At 36.3% G+C, this 11481-nt stretch overlaps 1 protein-coding gene across 1 annotated transcript; it reads left to right on the top strand.

The window, feature by feature from the left end:
* The first annotated feature begins 984 nt into the window (after nt 1-984).
* On the top strand, nt 985-9056 carry LOC129221144 (calcium release-activated calcium channel protein 1-like). Its single transcript, XM_054855589.1, has 2 exons — nt 985-1191; nt 8550-9056. The coding sequence occupies exons 1-2, from the start codon at nt 985-987 to the stop codon at nt 9054-9056; spliced, it is 714 nt and encodes a 237-aa protein (XP_054711564.1).
* Nucleotides 9057-11481: the final 2425 nt, after the last annotated feature.

The following is an 11481-nucleotide window of genomic DNA, read 5'->3' as shown; positions in this document are numbered from 1 at the left end:
CCCCCCCTTTAATGTTTAACAAAAATAAATTGATCAAATCTTGTGCTTTCAATTTTTGAAAGCTGTAACTTGAGAGAAAAAAAGCTTTTTTTCAAAGTTCAAGTTCTTGAGAGGGAGTGGTTTGGTCCGTGGTGATACTCATCGGGTAGGTGACACCAAAAGTTAATTTCAGAGTTAAAGCAAGCAAACTGAGGGACGGCTACAGAAAGTTCAAGCTAGATGATTGCCATAATGGCAGTTATTTTCTCATTAGTAGCTTTTTATACATATTTTATTGCCTAACATTTCAATTGGTAGTCAGTTTTTAAAAAATGCAAGGAGAGTCAGTGAAAATAAAAGAAAAAAAGAAGCCCGGAGTCGGGAGTCGGAGTCGGCATGTTTTATAACGACTCCGACTCCTACTCTTTTACCCCAAAATCAGTCCGACTCAGACTCTTCGACTCCGACTCCACAGCCCTGGTTAAGAGGGCTATGAAACCCTATTTTTATAATTATTATTGATTGATACTCATACATCTATCCACTAGATGGCAGCATGAGCGATAAGAAAATCAAACAGAAATGCGAATATATTGCACTATTTCACCCTTACACCTTCGGTCCCTAACCGAACGTAAATAATTCACTGGCCTTAGATTCTGCACTAGTTTTAAAATGCGAAGACACAAATATGTCAGCAGTTTTTTGAGCTTATGGCAGGATTATCAAAATAAAATATAATTTGTTCTTTTTTTAAAAAATTCTTACACGAGTGTTCAGAGTTTTAGTATATAAGAACTGCAAGCAGTTCTGTTTGACGAATATTTTAAGTTGGGCTCTTTAAACGGCTGTTTCTGTCTGCCTCGTGAACTATTTTATGAATTTGCACTAATGATTCGTGAAATAAACAGCAATGGACACTGTAGCTGATTTAATATTCGTCACATCGAATACAACGTATAACATCCAGTAGTTCAAATCGTTTATCTTCATTCTGTGACATACATGCATTTTTATTCTAATGCCGAATTCTTTGGACCAGATGCAAGAAGTAATAACGTAATATCTGACTGGATGTTGCAGTCTTTAATGAGAGAAATGTCTAAACCTGAAAATAATGTAAACGCTTTGTCGTGGCGACGTTTGCATCTCAGCAGAGCGAAATTAAAAGCTTCTAGTAGAACTTCTGCTTTGTTGTCCGGTTTCGCAATGGTAAAATTTCGTTTCCATATCCTATTTAAATACTTTTTTTTTCTTTTTTTATTTGTCTTCCTTTCCATGAAGAAATAATTTGTTTTTAACTTGTTTAATATTGTGTGTATTTCATCTCTTTTTATATTAGATTCTCAGAGAGCTTTCCAATATTATTTTGCGGTTTTCGATGACATTTGTATAGCAATGATATTACATCATTAAATCTTGTTTATAACCTTAAAAGATGTTGCAATTCAGAGCAGATTTATAACAATACCTCATGGCATTTTAATCACACTGTTGGGACAATTTTTCCTAAATTAGCAAGAACGATCAACCACATTTTGCACATTACCTACTATTGTAAACTTTCCTCTGCCAAGTTGTTAATCCAAGTATTTAGAATTAATCCATATAAGTAAAACATAGAATTTATCTGTGTATGTAATTGTGTATGTTCCTAATACAAATCCAGTTTTGTCACGTCTTGACCAAATTTAGCAGAGATGTTTTTACTTCACCAGATGCGGTGGGTTTTCAAACGAGGAAAAAATACAGGAAGCGATTAAAAATGAAAGCCAAATGTTCATTTATTGCAAAAAAAATCCCAAATAAGTAGAGGTTTAAGTACCTTGTCAAGCTACCTCGAGCGTTAATGTATACGGCGATACAGTTGAGCATTGAGGCATAGAAGTCTCATACTACGTCATCTCTTACTACAGTCAGTGGTGAAATGCACCACTAATTCAATCATAGATTGGCCAATTTACCATCTCAAGCTATTCCAGATATGCTCGATTTGTGACAAATCAGGGCATCGAGCAGGCCAGAGAAGTTGATGATGTGGAAGAGGAAGCCCCTAAGACCGTGCTGTATGTAACCAAGCATAGTCGGTGGAGTTTGTGCAAAAACATTTCACTTCCGGATACCAGTATGAAATTTTGTACAGCACCTATGTTCATATAAGAGAGCAGAAAAATGCCGAGAGACAATTGATTGGAGGTCTAAAGACCCCTGTGGTGACGTCATCAAAATGGCCCCCATGTATCGGTTAGTACGTTGGTTTAACTGCTTAGAACTACATAATAGGTCATAATTTTGTAAAATTCAAATACATTATCTGAAAGCCGTTTAAAAAAGCTCTTCAACAGTGCTTAGTTTTATTTTCTAAGAGTGGTACCCGCACGGCTTTGCCCGCAGTAAAAAAATTAAAAGATCATTTGATTCACCTGTATATTTACACACAATGAATTATGAATTTTTCGCCAATTTGCTCGGCCATATTATGGTTCCTTCCTTCCTCAGTTACAAGACAGCCCTGGGTAGGCCCTGACCTTCAACAATTTTTTGTGTTACGGTTCCACGTTATGATAATTTGGTAATTTGGGAAAAAATCGAGTAGTCGTTCTGATTCTTGCTGCTAGACGGAAGTCTTTCGCACTTGCAAGAGAAGTGAATTATTATGGGACAATACATATGTGTATTTAATCCAGTAAGGAATTTTTAATTAAAAGTTTCACTGTGGGTTAGATGCGGCGAAACATTTGAAACAGTTCAATGAGAATGCCTCCCCCCCCCCCCCCCCCGCCTCCTGCAGTTATGTTATTGCAGTGAAATTTTTAAAACTATTTACTTGGGGGGGGGGGGACAAATGCATATTTTTCTAGTTTATTTTAGAGCTTTTATTTAGTGTACCTATTTTTTTACAGAAGAATGATTTCTAATGGTGTTATGAGCAGTTAAACGAAATTTTTCACCTTTTCACGACAGCCATTTCGATGACGGAAATTTTTATAACTCTAAAACTACTTGACTTCAAAGGAATTATCAGTCTCTATTAAGTAGCTCTTTTAAAGCTCTTTCAAATGATACACATTATTACTACAATATAAAAATCTGTAATGTAAATTCTAAGTAGTTAAACATGCGTACTTATCTTTCCGGCAGCCATTTTGATGACATTAATTGTAATAACTCTTAAACTATTTCTGATAGGAAAGAAATTCAATCACTATTAAATAGTTCTTTTAATGATACACTTTAATATCACAATACAGTGAAACCTCGCTTAACGGACACCCCTTTAAAGCGGACACCTCTCATTACGGACAGTTTCTTTTATTCCCGTTCCTTTTCTATGGTTAAGCCATAAAAAGTCCCCTCATTAAAGCGGACACTCACTTAACCTGACACGGACACAACATTTCCAGGAAAAAAGCTCTTTCTTCTCTCACTAAAGCGGACACCGACGGACAATTTCAGCAAATCTGACTATTTCTCCTTGAAAGAAAAAGAGAGAGAGATTTATTGAACATTCTAGATTGGGATTCACTTCCGACACATCACTTGTCCAGTAATTGACACAAAGAGAACCAGAGATAACAATTAGCAACACCTTTCCTCCCTCCACAATAAACCATAAAAGTTATTTACCCCATTGCGAAAATGCACAACCGGTTCAGAATCTGCCAGGAAAAAATCTGCTGAGGTGGAAAACGAATGTAGAACCCATTGTTTGGGGGTAGGGAGTACATTTTAGGCTCCTGGGGACAGCTCGGATTCCCAGAAAGACAATTGTTGGTTATTGAGTGCGGCTTAAGTGAACAAAACACATGGTACACTGGCCAAACACCTTATCTTTCTCAAGATTAATTAAACTGTCCGCCAGAGTTTACAAAAGAATTGGTGATTCGTTTATATCGTTTTAAGTTTTATTACTTCGGCCTTTGCTGTTCTTCATCGGCGCCTTTTAATGGACGGGGCCGATGGTTGAGAAGTGATGCCAGCTATTGAGTTTATTTTAAAGGGAAAAAGAAAGCTGAAAATTTGTGGATCGAAGTAATGGGGGATCGTTGCCAGAGAAAGGGGAGGTGGAGCAGTTTCCTTGGAAGGATTATTTCATTTTGAGAGTTTTTGGAATAAGTTTTGCGTTTGACCCTGTAGTCGAGTGTCCTTATTCCAATCGACGTTGGAAAAAATGCCTCGCAAAACTTTGACTTTAAAAGAAAAAATTGAGGTGTTTGAATATCACAAAAGTGGTGTAAGAAAATTAGCAGAGCATTTTAACATAGGGAAAACACAAGCGACAGAAATTGTAAAAAATAGAGAAAAGTTAATGAAAGCTTGGTGGGAGAATGGAAACAGCAAGTAGTACAGAATGTCATCTGAAAAGGGACCTTCATATCAAATTGATAAATGCATGTTCGAATGGTTTTGCCAAGTGCGAAGCAACCAAGTTCCCGTGTCAGGACCAATGCTGCAAACAAAAGCACTAGAAGCTGCGCAGAGCCTTGGAGTGAAGGATTTTAAAGACTCGAATGGATGGCTTGAAAGATTTCTGAAGAGACATTCTGTTTCTTTTAATGCAATAAGTGGAGAGTTACTCATAATCCAGAAACAGTAAATGAATGGGTCGAGAAACTGTCATCCATAATTAAAGACTATGATCCCGAAAATACTTTAAATGCTGATGAAACAGGGCTTCTTTACCGTGCATTACCTGAAAAAACCATGTGCTTTAAAGTTGAAAAATGTCATGGTGGCAAAGAGCGTTTAACGGTCTTATTGTGCTCTAGTATGGATGGTGTTAAAGAGCAACCCTTAATTATAGGGAAAGCGGCAAAGCCAAGATGCTTTAAAGGTATGAATCCGCAAAAACTTGGCTTTCAATGGAAAGCGAACAGAAAAGCCTGGATGAACATAGATTTAATGACTAATGGAATTAAATAAAAAAATGAAACGTCAGAAGCACAAAGTTCTTCTCTTTTTGGAGAATGCGACCTCTCACCCAAATGTGAAACTGAGCAATGTAAATATGTTTTTTTTCCTCCAAATGTTACGTCCGTCTGCCAACCTTTGGATCAAGGTGTTATAAGAAACTTCAAAGTGTTTTAACGACAATTAATTTTAAAGCACATCGTTTCAGGATTAGATGGAGGAAAATGTAGTGCAAGCTCGATAAAAATCAATGTCTTACAGGCATCTTCATGGATTAATGCAGCGTGGCAAAAAGTCAAGGCGACTTCAATTACCAGCTGTTTTCTAAAAGCTGGGTTCAAAAAAGGTCTACCTGATGCTGAAGAAGGAACAGTAAATGACGAAGAATAATTTAACAAAATTAATACGCCTCAGTGGTGAAAATGTTTTAATTGGCAATGAATTTGCTGACATTGATGGTGATGTTGAATGTGAAATCAATTCCTTAGAAATGGAGGAGATAGTTGAAAGCATAACACATAACGAAACCGAAAGTGAAGGAGAAGACGACGATCCTCAGATAGTGGTGGAGGTATCTTCTGAAGAAACGAAAATTAGAAGCTTGCGTGATGCTCTAATATACATTGATCAACTAAGACATTTTTACACCGAAAGAAATGATGAAATAGGGGTAAAATTAACACAAGAACTTAAAATTTATCATGAAGATATGATGAGCAAAAGCTACTCAAAACAAACTAAAATTACATCTTTTTTCACGAAAATGACATAAGTATGCTTTTGTACTTTCTCTGCGTATTTTAAAGTAGTTTAAACCTTGAATTAAAGCATATGTAACACTTATTACATTTCGTTACTTTTCTGTAATTACAGGCATATAACTTTTGATCTCAGAATAAGTTTTCTTTTAAGAAGTGTCTTTAATTATTTTGTAATAAGTAGATTATTTAAAAACTCATTTTTTATTTTTTTACGTGTCCCTTGGGACAGCGGACATCCCTTTAAACCGGACAATATTTATGTCCCCGTAGGTGTCCGTAATAGAGAGGTTTTACTGTATTAAGATTTAAAATAGAGTTCTAAGCAGTTAAACAAAAGTACATTTCTTAAAAAGGCGGCCATTTTGATGACGTCATCACAGGGGGTTCATAATCTCTGATCAAATGCCTCCCGGCGGATTTTTGTTCTTAGATATGTACACATAAGCATTGTGCAAAATTTCAGACTGGTATCCGGAAGTGAAATGTTTTGGGTATTTTTGTCACAGACTCCACGGACTAGTATTGTCTTATTATAAAATGGCTTCTGGAAGCCTCGCCATGAGTGCCGACACATGTGACTGCAGCATGACACAAATGTACCATTAGGCACTCACAGTGTTTTGAATCAATATTAGAGTTGACCATGTTTCGTTTACGATAACAACCCATAAAGTCGAATATTGAAGGCAAGGAAGGTATATTCAATAACTTACCTCCCTATAGCCAGGGCTAAGGCAGAAATACGTGAAATACACCGCCAGCTCAATATTAGAGTTGAACCGAACCATTGTTTCGGTCACTCGTCTGGTCTGTTCTAATTCTATATTAGCTACGAGTTTGTTTGGCACTCTAGGCTTCCTTAAGAAGTTTTTCACCTCCAGCTCAGTCACTCCTATGCCGGGCTGATGAGTGCTAATAAGCACAAAAATGAAGTCCTCGGCTGGAATTGACTGAGCTGGCGGTGTATTTCATGTATTTCTGCCTTAGGCCCTGGCTATAGGGCGGTAACTTATTGAATATACCTGCCTTGCCTTCAATATTCGAGTTGAACCGAACCATTGTTTCGGTCACTCGTCTGGTCAGTGCTAATTCTATATTAGCTACCAGTTTGTTTGGCACTCTAGGCTTCCTTAAGAGGTTTTTCACCTCCAGCTCGGCCACTCCTATGCCGGGCTGATGAGTGCTAATCACGAAACTGCAGTCCTCGGCTGGAATTGACTGAGCTGGCGGTGTATTTCATGTATTTCTGCCTTAGCCCTGGCTATAGGGCGGAAACTTATTGAATACATACATGTCTAGTTTGATCACAAACTGTTCTTTTAGCAATTTGAGCTCATATTTTATTCTTAACAAAGATAATTTAGTATCCAAATAATTTATTCAGCTTTCAGAGTTTCACCCCTTTAAATTTATTTTATTATTATTTCATTTTTTCTCCATGAATTTTTGAAAATAAAATATTTTTAGCCCCACAGTGTTCAGGGGTAGTTCTGCTTAGATTTATTATACCTTTTACTTTCATTCCATTCTACCATATCTTGCATTTCATGAAAAGTTCGACCATGAACACCTGCAAAGTATAAATCTAGGAAAAATTCTTACTTTCTGATCCCAAGAATGGAGTTTATGAAGTTATTTTAATTAAACGTTCGGTTAGGCTGACTTAGACACTTGATCCACTAATTTTAGGTTCAAGTACTTTGATATGAGAATATTAGGTGCTTATATGTTGGGATTTTGGCAAAATTAGCACTATCAACATTCAGGTTTTCATTCAAAAGGGCACGTCACCTGGCTTTGCAAACAAAAAGACAAATCCAAAATTAAAATAGCAATATCTCCTTGATTTTTTAATTTGAAAATTTCTTACTGTGGGACATAATCTGTCATGTACCCAGGAAAGAGAATAAAATGGTTTTGTAGTTAGTCTAATTCATTTTTTTCACCTCCTGAACATTTTTGGAAGACGAATATGTTGCCTTTTGATAAATTAGTCCTCATATGAAACATGGTCACTCCTAATATTGATCCACAGCACCATGAGAGCATAATAATACGTTAGTATCACACTTCAATCACGTGTTGACACTCATGGCACAGCTCCCAGGAGGAATTTATTAACAGGACAATGCTCGATAACGCAAAAAAAAAGAGTGATGGGCGACTTCCTCTTCCACACTATCATTTTCTCTGGCTTATGCCACTTTGTCTGATTTATCACAAATTGAAAATGTTTTGGATCACTTCAGACAATAAATTGAACAGCCTATGAGTTTGATTAGATTAGTGGTGTATTTGCAGTAACTGGTACAAGATAAATTAGATCATTGCAAGACCAGCTGGTGTCATATTGATACTGGTCAAAAGTACGATATTGGAACAAAATACATGCAATTTTTGTTTTGATGTGTTTGTAATTTATCCTAATGTGATGACCAGCAACAGGCTCTAGACCCAGTTAGGCCGGTCAAAAGTTTGCTTTGGAAATCCCTTCTACAAGTCATTAGTGATACATACTTTATTTTCAGCAAATTAATTTAAGCAAGGCTTCCCTGCTGAGGTGGATTTACCTTGCTGCAACTGCAAGAAGATCCTACTACCATAGGGTGCTTGAAGGGGATTCAAAAGTGCACATAAATATTTTATATAGTTTTGTGATAAACAAGGGACCTTGTGACAAGCCACCAAACCTGTCAACCTGTAAAGCCTTCCTGAACTCAAGTGGGCCATGGGGCAAAATACTGACATGCAGACGCGAACCCGACCCCATTGGGGTGGGGTCCTTTTCCCGGCCTAGAGCCTGCCTTTCTGAGTGACCCCCTTTTTTTGTTAACTTGTATTTAATTTTGTAAACAGTGTTGCTATTCTAGAATTAATACTTATGACTTGATTGTTTAGGTTGCCATGGTTGAAGTACAGCTTTCAAATAAAATTCCTACTGGTTTGCTGATAGCTTTCAGCATATGCACAACACTACTTGTTGCAGTACATTTGTTGGCACTGATGATTTCAACATGCATCTTACCGAATGTTGAAGCTGTTGCTAGCATCCATGGTCTCGCTGCGGTTTCTGAATCTCCCCACGAGAAGATGCATCGCTACATTGAAGCCGCTTGGGCATGTTCTACTGTTTTTGGGATTTTATTATTCTTAGCAGAAATAGCTATCCTCAGTTGGGTTAAGTTTTATGATTATAGCATAGCAGCTGCTGCTGCTGCGACTATCATTTTGATTCCTGTTGTTGTAATATTTGTTGTATTTGCTGTGCACTTCTACAGAAAACTTGTGGCTCATAAGTATGAAAGGTCAACCCAGGGACTTAGAGAATTGGAGACCATGGTTACTCAGCTACAAAATAATGGGACAGAGCTATCTATCAATGGGCCATATGTGATGACTGTATAATTTTCTAATTTCTTGTAAGATATTTATTTTTTATTTGGAGTGCAATCAGTTTGGTGTCATAAAGAGATGCAAGTCGCAAAAATTTATGTATTATAAATAGTTACTGTATATCGTCGCCTCAAAGCAACAGTAGGATATTTTACTGTTATTCCTGGGATTATATGTCTTACTGTTGCTCTAAGGCGACGATATGTATATCCTCTTGTATAAGTCGAGAAATTTAGTAATCCCCAAAAAGAGGATCTACCACTTCTAAACCTAAACATGTTCCTTACATTTCACTTTGATTCTTTTGAAAACATTTATTTTTAATAAATGCAGCCAGATTTTTGTCTGAAAATAAGAGGTCAACTTATAAGTGAATTTGCAATTATTGCTCAGAAAGTGGCCGGAAATGTCGACTTATACATGAATACATATATACTGTAGCCCCATGTCTGTTCACTCAAGTTTTATCGCCATATTTTTTTATCTTCTGCAATATGGGGGAAGCAAATATACTATGCTGCATTAACGAAAAAGATAGACTTGACATAAATTAAGAAATGAGCCGAATGGCTGCATCAACCATGCATTTGGCATGGACAATAACAGATTAGCGCTAAACGGAAGGACGGTGAAGATTGGTTCTTTTTTGTTCATTGCAGAGAAAATCCCAAAAGTTGCAAACCGTCTCGCAACCCAATGATTTACTTTTAATCTATCTTTTCGCTGAATGGTGTATAGTTATATATAATTCAATGAAATATATAGAAAATTATTACATAAGTTTTTCTTTTGTTTGTAGAGGTATTTTATGTTACTTGAAAAGTTATTTTGATGTTTGTAATGGTTCAGTACTTATATTTTCCTTATAGTTATAGTACAGTTTTGTGATTTTTTACTATTTATTTTTTCAACAAATGGCAAATCAAAAAAAGAACATTAGTCGTACATTACTGTTAAGGGAAAATAAAGTGCTTTGAAAATATTCTTCAAATTGAAATTCGATACATTTGTATACTTCCTTGTGTTTTTTTTTTTTTTATTATTTAAAGTATTTTATTCACTATTTATGTGTGCAATAATGTAATTGAGAAAATGGTTCAAGATGCAATTGTGAGTCTATGTACAACCAAAACTCAGAGTTTGTTTAATGAGAAAAATGAATTAGTAAACAACTAATGAAGTAATGGGATCGTACAAGTGATCTCTCGCATGGTTTTTCTTATAACTAAATTGTTTCGATTTTTTTTGCTTCTCTAATTTTCAATATGCATATTGCATAAGGGAGTGGGGGTGAGGGCAATCTTGCTCTTTTGTTTTGACATTTTTATGTTCAATAAAACCTAATAAAGGCTAAAGAAGCAAAAAGGCATTTGTTGCTCCATTTGTTATAAAAATGCACTTTTAAAAAGAAATTTCCTTGAGGAGTAAAAGGTTCTATTAAACTATGATTCTTAGCAGATTGTTTTTCAAGAAATTTTTTAGTGCTTTTCTGTTAGAATAAATAAAATACCATTACATGTTTAATCCATTTTCTGCAGAGTTTATAAAAATTGTCCACATTAAAAGATCTTCTTTGCATGTTTGTTAACAAAGATTGAGTATTTAAAAATATTCATAAGAAACAAAAGTAGTGAAGTGAAAAATATTTTTCATCTTTTATTTTTAAATCTCAACATTGAGACACGCCACACTATAATGTACCACAGATTGGATCCAAAAAGGTAGAAAAGAGAAGTGGATGACAATTTTGCATTCTAAATTGTGTTTAAAAACCATAATCTACACCAGGGGTTCCAACCTGTGGGTCGCGAAGCATTTCTTAGGGGGATGGCGACATTATCCCTACATTTAAAAATATATCATTGCATAGTTGAAAAATTCAAATATTAGGATTGCTCAAAATGAAAAGTGGACAAGTGCGATAACGATTAATGAATGATTTGATTACAGCGCCACTGCACAAGTATATAAATGATGGTACGAGGTATGCATCTCTGATGTCATTCAGCGGGGAAATCTGTTTGCATTAGAGGAAATTGTACAAAAGGAAAGTCATGCTATCCATGGATGCATCCAGATCGGAACAATGCGAGGTAATATGGTTTCTGGTTGCGGAAGGTGAGCGTAATGTGGACATCTATCGGCAAATGGTAGCAGTGTATGGCGACCACTGTTTAGGTAGTACGGCTGTAAACAAGTGGTGTAAAAGTTTTCCAGAAGGGTGACAAATGGCATTGAATCTGCTGAGACCGGCCTAGAGCACCCTAAAGAAATTCCATTTAGAAGTTTTGGAGCACACCCCGTTTAGTCCGGACTAGTCACCCTGTGGCTTCCACATCTTTGGGCCACTTAAGAGAGCATTACGTTTTAAGCGAACGTGCCACTTGGACAATGAAATAAAAGATGCTGTGCAGGACTTCCTCAGGAATCAGCCCCA

Source organism: Uloborus diversus, chromosome 4 (assembly GCF_026930045.1).
Source record: "Uloborus diversus isolate 005 chromosome 4, Udiv.v.3.1, whole genome shotgun sequence".
Taxonomy (NCBI): Eukaryota; Metazoa; Arthropoda; class Arachnida; order Araneae; family Uloboridae; genus Uloborus; species Uloborus diversus.
This window is presented reverse-complemented; position numbering and strand designations above follow the sequence as displayed.

What these genes read in the sequence shown, in the direction of transcription:
- LOC129221144 (XM_054855589.1), top strand. Translation starts at nt 985, where the DNA reads ATGCATTTTTATTCTAATGCCGAATTCTTTGGACCAGATGCAAGAAGT. An exon ending in TGTTGTCCGGTTTCGCAATG is followed by an intron (nt 1,192 to 8,549) that starts GTAAAATTTCGT and finishes TTGATTGTTTAG; the next exon opens with GTTGCCATGGTTGAAGTACA.